Here is a 20844-nt window from a genome sequence, read left to right on the forward strand (position 1 = left end):
GGAGTATCCACCAGGTAAGAATAACTCTACCTTTATTGATCACCTAGGATTTACCAAGCCTTATTTCAGGCCCCCTAAGGTGGCGTGAAAGAAATGCAAGTCATGGTCTTTCCAATTAAAAAGCAAGAGCAAGGAAGAACTACCAGGGGAACAGAGTGTGCAGCTGCTTTATTAGGAATGCCCCTAAGGGACCTCTCAAAAAAATGTGTTTATTAATGTTAAAATGCAATTAAGCATGGTGATCCACATTTTTTTATTTTAAAAATTAAAAACTTACAACATGGATTGATGTGCCGCATTTTTATCTTAAAATGCTCTCTTTATATTTTATGCTAATTCCTATTCAATACAGTAACTTGGACATGAAAATTCATTTATATAAATGGAAAAAAATGTAATTAATGACACAGCACTTCATAAAATTTGAGCAAAGCATGTCCACAGCAAGACGGGGGAAGAAGGAAGGGTGAGGAGACTCATTTCTTGAGTTGTTTCCAGATCTTATTCAGCTAATTTGCTTCTAAGCAAAACATTGTGAATGGCTCTTTGCTTGGACTGTCAGGTACTGATCATAAAAAATGCAAAAATGTACTAAGATATTAATGTCACGGCATCCATTTCTGTTAGAACACAACCACTGAGCTGCTGACCACCATAGCAGGCGTTACTGGCCTGGTGATCTCTCTGGCTTTGGTTTTGATCATGACCTCTTCAACAGAGTTCATCAGACAGTTCTCCTACGAGTTGTTCTGGTACACCCACCATCTTTTCGCCATCTTCTTCATCAGTCTGGCTGTCCACGGGGCAGGGTAAGTCCACATTATGTTCAGCATGGAAAGAGGATTATCTCTATGACTGTCAAAATCTTAGAAGGTCCTTTAGATAAAGGAACATGATGTGCAGTAACTATGGGACACATATTATGTGAAAATGCACGTCCACTGTGGCAAACTTCTTTTTGCAATACAGAAAATAAGTCACATAGGTGGAGAAGTATTTTATTTATCTTTCCAAGCTCACTCTGTTAGTGAGTCTTGACATGTTTATAAGATTCAGAAATTCTAATGAATGCTGGATGACAGCAGATCTATGTTTCATTCTGTACCTGTTTCTGCAATTCAATTTATGTGGGATTAGTCCGGAGATATATTTTTTGACATCCGGATTTCACTTCTGCTTAGTGAAATCCATCAACTAGGCAGACCAGTGTGCAGGAGAGTGCAGAGCATTTGGGATGGCCAACCAGACCTGGGCTCCAGAGATCAGCTATTTAGCAGAGTGACTGGGTACAAGCCCCTTGAGTTCTCTTAGTTTCCCCATGTGACCTCTCTGATGCCTCTCTGCACATCCAGTGAGATCTATTCTAGCATTCAGCACCTGCCGACTGTTAAGCCCCTCACCAGGAAGCTAGACCAGCACCATGTACTCACCCTTAAATATGTTTTCAATTCCTTAATGACCCTGAATTCATTAGTGGCTGTCTACAAAGGAGCTTACCCCTTTTAATCATTTCATCAGTTGGTGTTTTTCCCCCAACTGGAAATCCTACGCAGGATCAATATGACCCTGAGGGAAGTCCTGAAAGTGGAAAAGTGGTGGTGTCCAGAGAAGCCCAGTGTTCAGCGGGTAACCGGGCACTCCGGGTCCCAGGTGAACGAATTGCAGAGCCACAGCTAGGACACCAACCTTTAGAGAACTAAACCTCTACTTTGAAGAAGCCCTTGAAGAACAGGCCCTGATTTTTTGTAAGTCATACCTTCGTCCTCCAGAAACACGTGGCCTGTACAACACCCCTTGGCTCTTCCTCGGGACCCCCACTAGCGGAACCCCTTTGGCTCAGGCTTCTCCCACCTCTTCCCCTGCAGCGCAGGCCCGCCCGGTGCGTGGACGCCAGTGGCTCTGCTTCTGCGCAGACCCGGAAGCGCGGGCGCACCCCCGAGGCTGCCTGGCTGGGAGAGCAGCGCCTTGTAACTCGGTGGTCCACGAGAGTGGTCCCCGAGGCAGCTCTTTGAGGTTTGCACCTTAGCAAGTCGGACTCCCTCCCCACGGGAGTTGCTCCTTCCTTCCCGGGCCCACTTCTAGAAGGGAGCTCTCCTGGGCACTGCCACCGTCTGTGCCTCGCTGCCGGCTCTCCTGGTCCCTCAGCTCGCCTGACATGCACACACTGCAGAAGGAGCGCTACTCCTAGGGGAGCATTTCACACCCCGGAGTGCCTCTCCCTCTGCTAATCCTTATAACCTGGCCACGCTTCCTTTTTACGCTGGTGCCAGGTTAAAGACTTTCTATTTTCTTCCAGCCTAAGTGTCTGCAATTGGCTCTTGGGAGTTTGCAAATCAACCTTCCAATTTATTTGCACTTGGGGCAGGCAGAGTGGATGGTGTGTCCCAGAGTCCATCCAGAGATGTCAGTTCTGCCTTCTACCCATGCCAGGCTCTTTCTACCCACGGGTGTGTGGAAATCCTCTGCCTGGGACCCACGCCTGCATGCCTCTAAGCGCACCCTGACGCCTTGTAGAAGCACAATACGATGTCAGTGGGCAGTGTTTCATTGGAAATACTTTTTTAATATCCAAAGAACATTTTAAGATGAAATTTTTGAGTCATTTTTACCTAGTTGAAAGGCTTATTTGAGGATAAGGGCCTCATTTAATCTTCTCAGCTTGAAGTGTTCTACAGCTACTGTTTACAGCAAAAGTAATTTGCAAATTCTATACAAAATGCCAAGTAAAAGTAGGATTACTGGAACGTGTTAAAGCCCACTAATCTACCTATTATGGGATGGCATAGATGGAGACATTAGAAAACATTTTTAAAATGTTAAAGATAGTTCATTTGTTGAACCATCTGGGGCCCCTTTTAGATAATCTAGGGGATGTTGCCTGACGCCTGAGAATGGATGTGTCACATTCATGGCACCCTTCCTCCGGCTCCCATTCAGGTTCACCTTTGCTATGTCTGGACATGATTTGCACCCGGAAATTCAGAGCTTTGCTCATCAATTCAAAGGTGTGTTATCAGATTTGGATGACTTCCATAAAACAGACCCAGACAGAGGCCAGCACATCAGTTCTAGCTGACCACAGGCTCTTTCCAGAGGCATTATTGCTTCCTCCTGCCATGCCTTGTGATGCAAAAAGCTGTCTAAGACATGTTTGTGTGACATAGTAAAATTTCTCTGTCCAAGAGTCTCTGGTTTATTAACAAAATAAATCAGTGCATTTTATTCATAAACACTGAGGCACTACCCAACCCCCAAATTATGTGACCTCAAAGTCTGGTGCTTTTCACTGTCAGTACACCAGTGGGTGACCCCAGGAGCTTGAACCAAAGCAGTTTGTCAAAGGTCACCTGGTAGTACATTTGTGACAAATATAATAGAACAGAATTACAGGACCCTTCATCTAGCACTCCATTCATAAGGCTGCCTTTGCTTTCCACTTTTAAATTTATCAATACAATCTCCAAGACATACTTCATAGTAACCTATTTTGACCCTGTCAAACACTAAGCCTGCTAGTGGTCACTGGGGGAAAAATAACCATTGTTCAGGGCACTTCTTTTGACTTCTTTACTTGAAAAGTTCTAAGCACTCAGAAACAAACTAAGAAGGGTAGAAGTTAAATCAATCTGCAAAAGAACCAAATAGTACAAAGTTAGCCAATTAGCCCAAATCAGCAATCAGGACGAGATGAAACCTAATTAAATTCAACAGTCTACAAAAGGATGTGTTCAAACAATTTCCTTCATTATGAATTCTCTAATATAGACACTTTCAATTTAGCACAGGATACCACAGAGGGGCACTTCTTTTCTGGGATCTTCAAAGTTATCCAAAGCTTTTTAAATGCCTATTTTTAAAGATGCTGAGGGAAATGAATGACATCCCAAGTTTTAAGAAATAGAATTGTTGTTTCAGAGCCCACTGTAAAATATATATCTTGTGGTATAACAAGACTGCACAAAATCAGTTTGACATTTGTGTGTGTGTGTGTGTTTTTTTAATAAGTCAAATTATTCGAGGCCAAACTCCGGAGAGTCTCTTGCTGCACAATGTCACCTTCTGTAGAGACCACTATGCTGAATGGCAGGCGACTGCCCTGTGCCCTGTGCCTCAATTTTCTGGCAAGGAACCTTCGGTAAGAATGAACCCAGGAGCTTTTAAAAATAACTGTCCCCACAGTTAAAATAACTAGAGCTTTTATATGCCTGAAAAAGAACAGCCTGCGTCACCACTAGACAAAGCCAACTCTTTATTAAGTGTACTAATGGAGAAATCTAGTTATGGATAATTTTAAAAGAGGTTTACTGCCAAAAGCACTCTGTTCAGCTTTGAAATGTGTTCCTCTACTTACATTTAAATATGGATGTCTGATATTGTGGGGATCCATAATAGCACCATAATGGCTCCGGAGGAGGTAGCCTGTTGCCTCACCATCTGCATACCTGCCTGTACCCCTGCATAGCTGCCTTCTCCATTATGAGAATTAACAGCATCATTTCTCACCCTCAAATTGTTACAGCCAAGGGAGAATCAAGCCCTCTCTACAAGTTTGCTTGCGTACTTGCTCCCTTCATTTATTTCTTCCTTCCTACAGCTTTTGGGATAGAAGAATTGGGGCATCCAATGCATTTTCTGCTTTTTCTAATTAGGCTCTCATAGATGAAATAATAGCACTGTTATCCAAGAATAGACTGAAATTAATTTGAATAGGTCCATAGATCTCAAAAGTAAGATTTCCTGAGTATGTTGTAGTCATTATAATTGGTAGCATAAGTAAATAGAAATAATAATCCTATTTGGTCTCATCCAGTGTCTTAGAACGGTGCACACCTTTGGGACAGCTGGATGATGCATGAAGGAAAATAATTAAAGCCAGTAGATTACAACTAGAAGGAAACAAGTGTCCAAAATATGTATTATAAACAATGAGAAAACAGAATATAAAAATATGCAAATGATGGAGATTTAGGAAATTAAGTCATCAACATCAGAAGAATATGAATAATTGCTTTTTGTTAAACCCTCAAAATATTAAATTAAGTACCAGGTTTTAGGGGTGAAACTATTGGGAGGAATGTTTAAAACTGAGAGAAATGAAATAGATGTGCCTGTTAGACAGTGGTTCTTTTAACGGCCAGTATAGATTGTCTCTGTCTTAAACTCAACTCTCAGTAGCCACGATCCAGCCTGCATATTAATGAGGAACATGAATGCTTCTCTAAAATTTTCAGCTACAGCGTCTCCATAAAAAAATCAATACTCTCTCACACGTCATGAATGCAGACCAGGGCCTGCTCCCAGCAGTGTATGCTGACATTAATTATCATTAAGAGGGGGAACTTACCCATCTCCCCGTCAACTCTCCCCTGCTACACCTCCTTGCACACCCAAACTCGGGTGTCACTCTTTCCCATTACTTTTAATGGATCCTGATTCAAAGCGTGTGTGGGCAGTGCAATTACCGCTTGGCTGAACTGTGCAATATTCTCTCTGATGTCTCATAGACTGAATCTGAAAGGCATCCCAAGGACAAGGAAGGACTCCTGGGCTTCACTGCGCCACACCTACCCAGGCTTTGCAAGACTCCATTTCTATCTTTCTGCCTCTCTTTTGTCAGTGCATCCTCATAGTGTTTTTATCAGTAGAATATTTACTGGTTCACCTTCAGTGGTGCACTGTTCCCTGCCTTGGGACAGAGAATGCTTTGGACATCCCCTGGTATAACCGAAGTGATCAGAGGAACCAATTATACCTTGCACTTCCCTCTCGTGTGTCTGGCTCCTCCTTTCTACCCCAAACTCCCTGCGACAAGGGGACTCCAGATTCCAGGATGGCACGTAATCTAGTATCAAAAGATGCCTGGTCCTCCTGAGCCCAGAAAGCACCTCACTTCATTCAACCATGATACCAACAAGTAATAATCTTCAGGCTGACTTTTTTAGTTACCAGGGAAGGGCATTAATGGTGAGGTGGAGTTAACTCCGGGAACTTTCGCACGTGGCTATTGAGTGCTTACATTTCACTAGACACAGGAATCAGAGCTGTGGTTCCTGCCCCAGGAGATCTTATTGTCTAGAAAAAGAGGCTATTCATAAACACACACATAAAATAAAATCAAAGCCAGCATGTTCTTATTTTCTGGTAGGAATGAAAAACCAGGAGTGAAAGCGGAGGAAACAAGTTTCATTACTGCTGCTTTTAAATCAACATCGTTTTATATCTGTCATAAAATACTCACTGTACCATGACTTTCTGAGTATTTCCAAAGAAGGAAAAAAATAAAGCTGAGAATCCACACAGTATTTTAACATTAAAGAAACTCAGATGCTGCGTAATTCTTCTTTATTTAATAGACGGGAAAAATTGGGGTCTAAGGAGTTTCCATTTCTCACCGATGGTCACAAAGGGCATTCCCATCAAAGCCACATCATGGAACCAGAGCTCCTGACCCTGTGGCTGTGACCTTTCTTCTTGCACCCCACAATGATTGCTTGGATCTCTGACCATTTACCAAGATCTGTTGGTCAGGTCTCTGATGCTGGGTACTAGTACATAGCCTCAACATTATCTCTGTGAATAAAGCCAAAACTTGGAGCAAGCTTAGATTTAAAAAAAAAAAAAAAAAAATCCTCCAATCATTCCCTATTTTATGAAACAGAAAATTTGAGCATCAGAAAGCCTGTAATTTGTCCAGAGGCATAGGATGTAGGGGTGGTAGTTCCCAGCCCAAAGCCAGGCACCACCTCACTGTCCGCCCCTTTTACCCAGGAGCGTGGAGCCTCCCTGTCTTCACTCTGCCTCATCCATCCTGGTCACCAAGGCCAGACCAGTCTTCTCATGTTCACCTCTGGCTGTATCTCATCCTGGCTCTTTTACTTCCAGGGGTCCTGGAACCCTTACTGGGAAGTAAACTGGGTTATCTCCTCCCAGAGCAATGTCTGTACTAGCAATGAGATGGATTAATAGCTTACATTCTCCTGACTAATGATTGAAGGAAAGATAACCCATCCTATTTCATCACCTTAGAAATATCAGAGTATATAGAGAATTTGACACTACCAAAGTGATATATGTGATGTCCGAACGTTCTAAAATGGGCATGGAAGTTGATTTGTGAAAATACATAAAGACTATGTGTTTTGCAAAACCCTCTCTAACCCCACAGAAAAAGAATCGCATTCTTGCTACATTTCTGTAAATACCCAGACAAGTTCTTTAAGCACTCTCTAGTTCATTCGAGCAGAAGGAACCCAGGGTCGCATTCCTCCGTTCAACCCCTTCCTGCTACCACTTCACTTCCTGTCTCCTGCTTTGCCCTGATCATCTTCCCTGCCTCCCCCCAGTCCAGGTGGACAAAGGGTTTTATTCTCTCTATTATTCTGAACACATTGCTGAACCCCACTGAGGCAGAAAAGAATAAGTGGGTCAAATTGCTCTGTTACCTGCATAAATTCATCCTTTATGAGGCACACAAGAGACCCCCAGGAAACCAGCAGATAGGGTTGGTGTAGAAGAGAAGAGACACCATGTCAACAGAACCAGAAATAAAAAAAAAAAAAAAAAGAAAGAAAGAAAGAAAGAAAGAGAAGAAGGAAGAAAGAAAGAAATTTGACAAACGAGAAACATAACTCAAAATAGGTAAAATAATGTTTAAGAGTTTGTGATCTGTCAACCCAAGAGATGGAGCAGGATAACTGACAAGGAAATACTGAGTCCTTAAGAGTCCATTGGTAAAGGTTTAGAGAAAGCAAGGCCCTTCCTGCTCCCAAGACGCTGCTGTAGGAGTGGGATTTAGAGTACCAGAGAGGAAATGTGGGGTCACTTTCCAAGGCTTAAGGTCTAGCTCTGCCTCCTTGGGCAGCTTCTTCCCATTCCCACAGAGATCCTAAATTTTCTTCTTTAACAGAATAATTAGACTAGATTCATAAGAACCTTGACATTCTCATGAATTCATTGAGTTCTTAAGTTGGTTTCTAATATTTTGTAAAGCAAGCCCCAGGGCCATTGGTAGCCTTAGACAGAAAGAAGCCTGTTTCCATTTCCCTTACATGGTAGACACTGGAAGAGGCAGCCCAGGGTCCCAGCAAGAACTGAGACTGGATGTTCAGGCACATCTGAGTTCACGTTTTGAATAACACCTTATTGCCTAGTGAGCTTGGCTGGTTGTTTGGCCTTATCAAGCTTTCATTTCTCTTCCATAAAAGATAATATCATATGTCTCCTGGGATGACTCAGTTTCAGACCTAAAACAAGTCTTTATCAATTTTAAGTTCCCATTCCTTCCCCTTTCTTAGGTGAAGACACTTTGTGTTGTACATGACACCAAGTATCAGAATAGCCTGCTGGTAAATCCATCATCGATAATGCAGACCATGCCAGACCATGCTCAAGAATGGTTAATAGCATCTGATTTAGTGAGAATGTTCACTGTCCTGGTTCTCCAGAAACTGATGACGCTTTTGTTCTGATTCTATAATTAAGATTTAAGGGGCTAAGAAACTAGCTTCGTATTTTATTCCAGACAACATTAGTTTGGGCTTTTTGGGTTGTTGGGTTTGTGTGTGTGTGTGTATTCAGAAAGACCCCGTAGTAGTAATGCAATGTTCAAATTACTATTTGAGAGTTTTCATTTAATTTTTCATGTCCTATGTTGACTGAGTAATGCTGCTTTGTGAGCCTTTGACTTTGGCTGAGTTTGGGAGCACTTACGATCCTATCATATGTAACATAAACATCAATCTGCTTCCTTATTTCTTTGCAAATTCAATTATTTCTAATTACATAAAGACATCATTGATCAAGTGAGCATAAAAACCAATATAGGAGAGTTTAATCTCTTAAATACGCTTGTAGACTTCAAGGAATAATTGAATGCTATAGTATTTAATACAAGGAGACATCTTTGTTGTTGATAACTGGGCCAAAGTTAAAGGAAAATATCTAACCCCCATCATATTACATATTGATTTGGTTCAAATTGAAAATATTTGGATTCTGTTTTCATATCCTTTCTCCCCCACCCCCCCTTCCTCCGCTCTCTGCAGGCTTGGAAATGGGTTTTGGGCCCTGTGGTCTTGTATGCTTGTGAAAGAATAATTAGGTTCTGGCGATCGCAACAAGAAGTTGTCATTATCAAGGTATGCGTGTAGCTTTATGTCTGAATAAAGGCCTGAGTGTAGATGAAAATTTTTTATTAGTCCAAGTTTTTAATTTGCCATTTTTATTGCAGAACTATCTGTAATTTAGAGGCTCATCTTCTGTTCTAATAATTGCTTATATCCTGAGCATCTTTTAGTGTGACTAATTTTACTGAAGTCAGGGATCGGGCCACCAGACTGGTATGCAGAATTCCGATAAAGGTCTGTAGTACAGCATTGGAATTGTCTGTATGTCTCCTTATTCTGGTTTCTTTCTGAGGGATAAGACAGAGCGGTGAGTATGTTTTCCATTAGTCAGAGTAACTTCCTGCACCATATAAAGACAGATTTTGCAAATATACCAATAACATATAAACATTTTCAAACCTGCACACTCTCACCTGGGACTGCTGAGCAGTGGGCAGGGAAATAGAAGCTTCAGAGCAAGAGAGGCCACCAGGTGGCTCAAAATAGAGAGGAAGGGCCTATATAGTGACCTGCCTTGTGAGTGGAGTGCATCGTGGTAGCGTTCCCAGTCTTGTTATCCATGCTCACAGTTCGCTAAGTTTTTCCTCATGCTGGAGTAAGATGGGAACAGATAGGTCAATAATGCATGTCCAGGAGACAAGTACCAAGCACTCTACCCCACTCCTACATTTTTGGGGCTTTTGGGGGGTTCTTGTTGTTGTTACTGCAGAATTCTTTATCATAGTGAAATGTGTAAGTAATGAACATAATTTCAATGGAGAACTGATTAATTGATCATATAATAATCATAAAACTGATGCTACATACATTTTAATTTATATGGTAAGTTGTCCATGACTTTTGGTTGAAAAAAAAGAGAGAGAGAGGTGATAAATCTAAATATACAAATATCAACAAAATGTCAACAGTGCTTACTTTGGGGCAGTAGACTTTTAGGTGAGGACTCTATATTATTTTGGAATGCTTAATATTTTAATATCAGAATATATTCCTTTGATAGTTGGTAAAGTAAAACCTTTTTTTTTCATTTTGAACCGGAAAAAGTATATGAATTTCTGGGATGCAGTATAGTTCAAAAATATTAATCCTCTTCTATTCCAGTCCTTCTGAAGATATAAATAATACTTATTTACATGTGCACACATTGATCATCTTAATATTCCCTAAGTTCAGACTTTCAAGTACATCAATTAGTTGACCCTTGAGCTTAAGTATAGGAGCTAAGTATAGGAATGAGTTTAGGGTAAAATAGTAACCACTGAATTAATGATAGTTCTAGGTAAAGGCTAGAGAGATAACCTTTACCTTGCTGTTGCTTTATGACTATCATTACCACCCCTAGTTTTTTAAATGCTAAAAAGACATTCTCTGCCAACCAAACCTGTAGCACTCTGCTAGTATAACTTTAACAGAATACTACATCCCTTCACTCTCTTCAAGAAAGCAGATATATAGAAATCGTCTCCTATTCCTGCTCTAAGCTGTTTCTGTGTGACTGTTTTTACGTTAAGCACCAACGGCTGTCAAGCTGCATCAAAAGCCAGGCTGTAAAACTGGTGGAAATCTAGAGCTGTTACTAGGGAGACCATTTAACTGCAGCATCAGAACAAACATTGGAAGGGAGAGAACTAGAACTAATGAGTAAAAGACTGAGATGTTCTTAATGAAGAAGTACTGTCCCAGGGTCTAGATCCTAGATTTTGTTCCCTTAAGCCTCCTGCCACAAAAAAAAAAAAAATGCAGAAATTTTTCCAAAAAATAAGGTGGGAATCCAGAGCAGAAAGTGATCTTTCAGATAAGCAATGAGTTATAAATTCTCATTGAAGGTCCAGAGCCCTTGCACAATGCTTTTTGACATCTAAAACTTGTATACATAGAACACTGGACAAGGTTTAGTCAAAACAAAAGAAGACCTAGCAAATAAAACATTTCAGAGCTGGAAGGTTGCTTTTCATTCAGCATGAAGAAATATCCAGGTTTATTCAGACAGATAATTGACAAAGGTATCAAACTCTTCCTAGATTTTTATAAGCATGGAAATAATGTGGTGACTATTTTAATAACTTCAAGCACAATTTAGTGATATGCATATTATTCTAGCTTATATTTCTTTGAACTGGTAACTGTGCTGGGGGAAGCCTGGTCATTTGAGACACACAGTCACATGCCAGGCATGAAGTTGCAATGGGGTACAGCTACCCAAACATCAGGCACAGCTCTCTGAAGGACAAACTCCATTCCTGTTCAAGTTCACACCCAGACACGAAAGCAGTGGCAAGTATCATTGAAGCTTATACCTTTAAAAAAAACCGATTTACAGTTTTGAAGACCTTTCTTGAAATGAGTGTCATTTTCTTATTACTTCACTGAATAAAACAGCTAACAACCGTCTCCCTCTAATTTAGGTGGTAAGTCACCCGTCTGCAGTCCTAGAACTTCACTTGAGAAAACGTGACTTTAAAATGGCACCAGGGCAGTACATCTTGATCCAGTGCCCGTCCATCTCCCCTCTGGAGTGGCACCCCTTCACCCTCACCTCCGCCCCCCAGGAGGACTTCTTCAGTGTGCACATCCGAGCGGCAGGCGACTGGACGGGAGCTTTATTTAAGGCCTTTGGGGCAGAGGGACAGACCCTCAAGGAGCTCCACAGCCTGCCAAGGTTAGAGCTCATGTCTCTTTTATGTCTAAATCATAATGTTGCACAGTCAAGAATTTTAATGCATCAACATGCTACCAAACTCAGCGATATCTCTAAGCCAGGTTGTAAGTTTGAGTCCATTTTTAAAAAATTGAGAATCTACATAAAAAGTGTAATTTAGGAGACTTTCAGGAGAAGCAAGTACATTTCTGTAAAAAACAAATGTTCAACAAAAGTAGGCAGTGATCCAGGAAGAAGGAACAGTTTGCTTTCCCAGTTCCCAAAAGCATCACTTGGCTAATTATATACAACCTGCCATGGGTAAGGCAACTCTGTGAACTCTTTTCTGTCACAGTCTGAGCTTTTCAGATATTTGTGAAGGTTGTTCTTCAGAAGAAGGATGCTGTGTTCCAGTCATATTGGATTTAAGGGCCTACACTGCTCCCGCCTGGCCTCATCTTAACTTGATTCTTTACCTCTGCAGCCCTATTTCCAAATAAAGACACATTCTAATATTCAGTAGATCAACAAAGGGGCATAATTCAAACCACAATACTACTCTGTTCTAAAAAACCCGAGCACATGACGGAAGTCCCAGTGTAAGATACAGCTCCTTGGCTCTTTGTAGTAAACAATGGCAGAAAGTTTACTTCTGTTGCACCCCAAATCCTATGAAGTCCATGTTTAGGTCCCTAGAAAAACAGGGACAAAAAAAAGATGAAAAAAATATTTTGAAAGAATTTGATATTTCAAAGGAGATTTCTAATTCTGCCATCCCCAAGCAACAGCAACTGCTACCCTATGAACCTGGTTGGAAAAGATGTAGGAACACACTTAGAATGACATTCCTGAGGGTAGGACATAGTCTTTCCTCTTTGCTTCTCCACTGCCTAGAACAGCGTCTGACTCATGGAGGGAACAGCGGAAAGATAAAATAATGGAAAAGATGAATTCTGATGCAATGAGTACTTAGGTTATTTAATTTGCATATTTATTGGTAACAGACTAAGTACCATTACAACTTAAGGCACAGAATCTAACTCGTTTGTGGTCTCCTTCCCATGGTATGGAGAACCAGGTATGTCGCCTTGGGTTTGGTTCTGTCCAATTGGTAAAAGGAGTTGCATCCCTTCATTTCAAATATTGGTTCTAAAGAAGATATGATAGCAAGCCTGGCATGATCAGCACCTGCTCAGGCCAGAGCCCCAAACGTCACCTCACTATTCAGCTAAAACTTCTTTTTAAATTGGAAACTTGGCAATGTAACAGAATTACAAGGTTCAGGATGCAATACGAATGCCTAAGATCAGAAATTAAAATACAGGCAAAAGTGCACACACACAGAGACACACTGTGTCTGACTGCTTCCCTAGTCCCTGCCCTCCCCTTACCTGGCAAGATGGATACCCTCAAGATGTATATCTTTGTAGCCTGGCTTCTGCACTGTGTGTGGCAGTTCTTTGGTCTGTCAGCCCCTCTCCCTTCACAAACCCACTAGCAGTTAAGCCACTACTCCAGTAGGCACTCAGTGTATCCTTCTCAGTATCTTTTCTGTCTGATACACTTTCTGTCTACGGAGTGCTTTGTCCAGACAGCCCCACATGATCTGGTCCCCTGGGCTCTCCCTGAGCTAATCTGCTACACCTCCCATCCTTTGTTGATTTAGCCCTTCCAATCTTCTTTCTTTCTCATGGTTGTGTTTCAATTGATAGATAAAATTGCATGTATACATATATATTTATCATGTACAACATAATTTTTGATGTACATATACATGATGTGTATAGATAGATTAGATTGTTGGATCTACAGGGAGAGCGAGACCGAGGCATTGTGTTAAATCTAGCTAATCATCAGTTGTGTTGCCTCACAGAGTTAACACTTCTGTGATGACAGCACCTAACTCCACTCTTTTGCAGTTTTCAAGATTACAACGTATCATAGCTATCAACTCCAGTCACCTTGCCATAACACACAGACCTCATGAACATACCCCTCCTAACTGTAATTACACATACGTAACACACATATATTACAAAAGATATTGAGATACATTAAGTATTTCATTTAATAGAATGTCCTCCGGGCTCATCATGTTGTCACAAATGACAGCATTTCAATTTTTTGAGGCTGAGTAGTATTCCACTGTGTCTGTGTTCCCCATTCTCTGGATCCATCCATTTGTGGAGGGCCAGTCCCCATGTTTTTCATGTGCTCTCAGGACCTTGGCCTCTGCTGTTCCCTCCACCAGCACACTGTTCCCAGATCTCTGCCTGGTGCTCCCTCCCTCCCTCCAGGTCTCCACTCAGTTCTCCTTCCAAGGAGGCCCTTCCTTCCCTCACCATATGAAACAACCCCCGACTGTCACCCAACAGGCACAATGTCCCCCACCCGACTTTCATTTGCCCACAATACTTACCACCACGTGACACACTACATAGGGGCTGGTTTACTTGTTTGCTGTCTCTCCCCATGCTACAGCGTGGGCCCATGGAGAGAGGGAGTTTATAAGTTGGGCTCACTTTAACATTGCTGGTTCCTAAAACCAGCCCTTAAGTAAGAACTTTATGAGTATTTATTGAATAACTAGAAAGAGTTGTCTTAACAGTGCGGCCTCCCATCAGGTGTTAAATTGGTTTACTCTCTACTTTTACATAAGTGTAGAGTGCATTAGCAGTAAAGTCCCCCAAAAAACTAGAATTTGTTCAGACCTTCAAGACACAAAGAATCCAGACGTTACAGTTTAACGTTGTTTTAATCTTGCACCACATTTGGGAAAGCACCATGTTGGTTCACTTCTCGGACCCTGAAAGGTCTTAATCCAGCCCCAGAAAGCTGGAAGAAAAGCATGAGTGAGGAAGCAGGAGGAGGAACCAGCCTAGGCAAGAGCAGAGGTGCTCCTTCCTCTCAGCCCAGGAAAGGGGGAACACAAGAGATCTAGGAGGCTCTACCTCCTGAAACCAGATGGAGGAATTTCTCAGAGTTGATACTGAGTTTCCAGCAATTTAACCTGTTTCCCAGAACCAAGGCTCCAGCCTCAGATGGCTGGGTTCAAAGTCCAACTTTATGCATGATCTTGGAGAATGTGTGGAACTCCTTGCCTCAGTTTCCTCATCTGTACAATGAGGATGACTGAAACAGTACTTAAGGCTTGATTTAGAATTAACTACCGTGTTCCGTATAAAAACCTTGGCATAATTCATGGCAGCATGTGGTAAGTACTCAAAAAAAGTTAGCTACAATTAATATTTGCATAGTAAGAAGAAACAAGAGCACCACAGAGATGGCAATGAAAGTGATGGTTGAATGAGTAGAGGGTTCAAAGAGAGGAGACTGGAGGCTAATGGGGTGGGGAGGTGCTGCTGACCATACACAACAAGGACCCAGCCGGAGACAGAGGCGGGAAGATGAATCCTATTGTGCATTATTTGAAACTGGGATTTGGAATTAAGGAGGGATAACTGAGTAAACTTGAAAACAAGAATTTGGGCAAAGGAAGCCAATTCGGATTGTGAGAGTTCTTGAGAAATGGGGAGATTTTGACCCCTAAAAGAATAATGGATTGTCATGACATCTATGATCAACTACTTAAAGACCTGAGATACAGAAAGGAGAAAGATCTGGCACGTGTTTCCCAGGAAGGCAAAAGATGAGAGCTGTCAAAAGACAGATTTCAGTAAGACATGAGAAAAAATGCCCCAAACTTAGAAGTGCCCCCAAATGAAGCAAGGTGTCCTGCACTGTAACATCAGAACATGGCCTTCCAGAGAGATAGGGGGAGGATTCTCAATTCTAAATATGCAGAAATTTATCATGTATTTTGTGGGATTTATGACATGATTCTTCTTTGGATATAATTGGTATCTTTTTAAATTTGATATCAAATAAATCCCAAGCATTACTAATTATAAAAATAATGACCATCAGACATTGTAATCTGTAGGCAGTTTTTTCTAATTATTTATAAAATAATTTCCCTTAATTGTTTGTAAAATAATCTTCAGTGGTTTAAGATACTAACACTATCTAGTTAATGACCTTTTCTTTTTATTCTTCCATTTTCATATATCAATATGTAATAAAGCCTTATTAATTAAGATTAACTTGAAGAGACTTAATTTGAATATTAGGAAGTCTAGAATATGGAAAATTTTTAAATAAATCCAATTGAACTTTCATGAACACATAGCAAAACCCAAATGGGCCAACCTGGGGTGCCTTCGACAGACTCTCCTTAGGGAACGGTTAGGAATAACTTAGAAACCTTTTAATTAGCATATCTTTGTTCGTATGTAAATGTGTACTTTTGGAATAGTTGGGGTCATTTAATACATTCTGCTGACTGAAATATTCTAAGCATTCCCTGTACAATCGATTCAGCAAATGTTATTAAACAGCTCCACGCTAGATAGCGTGTGAGGTACTGGGATACGAGGTAGGCAAAGAGAGATCTGGTTCCTACCACCATAGACCTGAGGGTCCAGAATTCAAGATGGAATGAAGTCACATGCACACACATGCAGATACATATGTACCTAGTAAAATTGTAACTATGAAGAAGGAGGGTACAGAGTGCTATATATTATATGAGGGGGTTAACTAGTCTAGGGCATCCTGAAGGACTCCCCCGGCCAATAGTGATTGGATAGGACCTCTTGGAAGGGTAACTCTTACCCAAGTGAGAAACTGGGGCAGAGTATTCCAAGTGAAATGATAACCATATGCTGAAGGTGGCCTTGTGCACAACAGGGCATAGAAGAAAAGCCCGTGTGGCACTGCGATGAATCCAGTCCACCTAGGACAGTGCTAAAGACCATCTTATTTATTCAAGGAATAGGCTTTATGCTTATAAAGAAAAATTTGCCAAGCAAAGACAAAACATCTTTGCTGCCCCTGGCATAATTATCAGATTTCAAATTAGCATTATCTAAGATAGTGAGTTTTCTAAGTTCTACATAACTGACAAATTATTTCAGAATTATATTTATTCCAAACAAAAGACTTCCATTAGACTAGAATGATACAGACAAACCAAGATGTGTGACCAAATAAATGTAAGCAGTGAGAATTACCTTAGGAAAAGCAAGGACAAGCCTTATAAACCAGCTCGATGCTCCTCAGGCCTCTTCCACAGGACTCCGCGATGCTCGGAATCAAAGCACACATCTCAGAACTGCAAGTGGAGCTCACCACATGGAAGAGGCCCGAGCTCATGCGGGAGATGTCAGGCTTCTTCCTTCCATAAAAGGCAGCTGGGCAGGACTAACTGGTTTCTCCCCCTGAGGCAAGCCCCCAAATTCTCATGCTGAAACTGCTCTCCAGATGGGGCGTTTTTGAGCACATAGTCAACCTTTCAGCACACATTTGCAGACACACCCTTTGAAAAGCACTGGCTTGGGCTGGTTATGTGTCAAGAGCAAGGTGTCCTGAAGGTCAAATGTGTGGCACTCTGTGTTTCCAGGCTGGCAGTGGACGGGCCATTCGGAGCTGCTCTGACCGACGTGTTTCACTATCCTGTGAGCGTGTGCATTGCGGCAGGAATCGGGGTCACTCCCTTTGCCTCTCTTCTGAAATCTCTGTGGTACAAATGTTGTGAGTCACGGAGCCAGACGAGGCTGAGCAAGGTATGGAAAAATCACGGGTTCACCCTTCCCTGGATTAAAAGTTTCAACTTCCTATCTATCATCTGCCGATTCTTGGGGAGGATTTTAATTAACTATGAGGGATAAACTCCAGGATCCTTAACTATACTTATGTTCTTAAAAATCTCCATTCAGTATTACGTTTATGAGAAGGGTTATGTCTAATCTTGTTAAAGATGACAAGACATAAATTTTATTGCTTCATTGCCATTACAGGACATGTAATTGCTCATTTCAATAAAATATGGACAGGCCACAAAGGTCTGTGACTGGCTGCAGTTAGTGATGTCAGTGGGCAGCCTTCCCCTTCGCCTCTTCAGATGAATACTATGTCTGCAAACATACAGTTCTCTCTCCTATTCTCATGGCCATACTATGTCTGCAAACATACAGTTCTCTCTCCTATTCTCATGGGATTCATTGGCCTGTTCCACTAGGGTTGCTACCCAGTCCCCAATCCTGCTTCTGTCACTTCTTCTATGTGCTATGACTAGATTTCTTCAGCATTTCTTTCTTCCCTTGTCCTATCTAGAGATGCCATTCCATACTTTGATCCTACAGGAGTGAAAAGAACTTTCTTTCCACATCCTGAAGTTTTAATAACCTGAGTCCATAAAACAAACTGACAAGAGACAGATTAACAGGAGAGAAGGTGTGCAAACGTATTATCATACAAGCAAGTAGGAGTCGCACCAAGTATGAAATTCAAAGAAGGACCGGATGGTTGCAGTTTAAATACTTTCTTTATAGTGGAGAGGGGAGTGGGCACTTTAGGGATTTTCAGAAGAAGAGTAAGTGATTTTTAGCAGAGATGAATGGGCCCAAAGACAATGCCTGGAACAAAGTTCGCTTGGGCTGTGAGTGTGTTGCCAACTTCAGTTTTCTTTCTGTAGCTTAGCATTCTAGAGGATCCAAGGGCACTGTAAGGAAAGAGGGATGAGAGACAGGAGAGGGGAGCAGGAGGAGGCCAGAGACCTTGGTTCTCCTTGAGTTCCAAGCACTGAGCATGCCAAAGTGCCGTCCTTTGAAGTATGGTTTTCTGAGCTTCAGCCACCACTTAGGATCAGGAGCAGGCACTAGAGCAGCTGCAGAAAAGGAGCTGTTTTAACAGCAAGTGTTAGGGACACAGGGCAAACCAGGATGTCCTACAGCTGGGCTGGTCCTGATCCTGCTGCTACTTCTCTGAGTGACCCTTTGGTTGCAGTTCCTATATCCATCAAAGGAAGATGCTTGATTGAACTAGCATGTCTTTTGTGTATTCTTTGAAACACGGGTCACGTGACTTGGTCAGCTATAGAGGATTTCAGGGTTAGAGAAACCTAACAGCAGCTCTTACTACATCCCACTCTAGAAGATTCACGTCCTCTACTACCCTATCGAAGTTCTACAGAACTTTGGTTCCACAGAAGAGAACCTTATTCGGTCTTATTTAACACCCACCATTCCCAAGTTTATTTGCCCACTGAACCTTTGTCCACCTGACACCCCTTAAGGAACAGTATTCTGAGAGCACCAAGGGCAACACTAGACTCAAGGGTCTCTCATGCCAGAGCTTTACCAACTAAGACACAAAATAATAATTCTTTCATGATGTTCCAAGTGACAAGTGCTTGACGTATGTTTTTTTCATTTAATTCGATCTTCTATATAAGGTAAATAATACAAGTCCTGTTTTCTAGATAAGCAAACCAATGCTCAGAAATATTTAAAGTGACTTTCCTGAAAATGCACAGGTAGTAAAAGGCAGAATCTGGATTCCTGCCCAGGTCCTTCTGGTTCTTTCCATGACACAACCAACACTAGGTGGACGTGACACCCACACCCTCTGCAGCCCTAGGGCACTGTGGTAGGAAGACGGTGGGGCTCTTAGAGAACCTGCACCTGGACTTGGATCTGGAATCTGCCTGACTCAGCTGTCACTGAAGCACAGCCTTCAGGTCATCACCCACCTCTCTGAGCTGGATTTTTTCCTCCACGCAATGGAGAAATAAGGACCCACATCTAACTAGGAGTTTTAACAACACTTAAGACAGACAAATAATGTGAATTACAGAATGACTGTGTAAATGTGTATAAGATTATGTAAATGTTTATTATACCTGTCAAGATATAAATACATTGTTGGTACTGTACCAGCCTAGATTTATCAGGCATTTACTACCTAGCAGAGCATTTTGCATACAGTATCTCACATCATCTCTTTAAGGTACTGACCATTTTAATTCCCACTTTGCAGATGAGAAAATGGAAGTGAATCACAAAGCTAATAAGAATAATAGAATAATTTTAGTGAATTGTTACATAATTTGTCCAGGTAAGTAGTATCCTCAGTTTACCCAGGAAGAATCTGAAGCACAGAGCGCAAATATTAGAACCAGCATCTGAACGTAGGTCCTTCTTGTGCCAAAGCCCATTTCCCTTCCTCTGCACCACAGGAAGCTTAGCCAAGAGAGCCGAACAACTACTGTTGTATATATTTGGAGCTCAAGGCAGAACTTTGTCACAGTTTGTGACAACTGCTCAGCCCTCTCAAGTGCTCCCTTTCCTCCTGCTATCTGCCAAGTTAAACCCACCAATAGGGATGGCACATTATTCAGTTTCGGTCACACTCGGGGTCACATAGAGATGGTGTGGATAGTATGTTTCGCTTTCACTTACTCAACCAGTATTTATTCAACACCTACTATGTGCCAGGTTCTCTCATACTGACACAAACTGTCTATCACATACAACTTACAACAACCTAACTCACACCTGAGTTATAATAACCTCTCGCTTCTCTCCACCTCCATTACCTCCTTACTATCCTCCTGGATATCATCTATCTTTCTTTTCTGGTTTAAGATCCACAAAATCTCTTATTTCCCCAGCAGGCTGAGCTCCTTGAACGTGACTTCTCTGGACATTCTTATTTGAGGCTATATATGAACTGTGGGTCACTGAGTCAGGACCAGAGCATGTGTTTCTGATTTTCACTTCAAAGTTCTTTCATGAAAGAAGTGAGGGTTTCATGCTATTGAAAGTCAAGGCTGAGAATTACACTTAAGATCCAATTCCTGAGAGCTGGCATGCATGAGAACAAGTTGGGAAGTTTCTCTCCTTTGAAGCAACTTGTGTGTGTGTGAGAACAGCTATCATTAGGGTTATGTAACTCATATTTGTCGGGCTGCCGTGCACTTTCAAGATATAAATACTACTCTTTCCACTGAACTGTCAGCCTCTATATAATTTTGAAAGTGCAGCTAAGCAAAGAAGTACATATTTATCTTACAGCATCTTCACAATTTTAGTCTGGGCTACAGTTTTCACATTGTTCTCTTGTAACAAGAAAGGGAAAAACAGCATAGGGGTTCAAAGATAGAATTTTAAGCATAAATGCTTACTGCAATTAAAAAGGATTTTTCTCCACCATGTGGAAAATACAAGTTGGCATAAACAC

The 20844-nt window shown here is 41.5% G+C and overlaps 1 protein-coding gene across 1 annotated transcript in view; it reads left to right on the top strand.

The window, feature by feature from the left end:
• The window catches only part of NOX3 (NADPH oxidase 3), a gene marked incomplete at both ends in the record, with an annotated part of 72641 nt that overhangs the window by 31696 nt on the left and 20101 nt on the right, over nt 1-20844 (top strand). Inside the window, 5 exons of the mRNA XM_079149245.1 lie at nt 628-809; nt 4006-4135; nt 9045-9137; nt 11531-11784; nt 17225-17387. Of these exons, the coding sequence (XP_079005371.1) occupies nt 628-809; nt 4006-4135; nt 9045-9137; nt 11531-11784; nt 17225-17387 (822 nt within the window). The remainder of the gene's footprint in view (nt 1-627; nt 810-4005; nt 4136-9044; nt 9138-11530; nt 11785-17224; nt 17388-20844) is intronic.

This window comes from Sciurus vulgaris (assembly GCF_902686455.1).
Source record: "Sciurus vulgaris genome assembly, chromosome: 7".
Taxonomy (NCBI): Eukaryota; Metazoa; Chordata; class Mammalia; order Rodentia; family Sciuridae; genus Sciurus; species Sciurus vulgaris.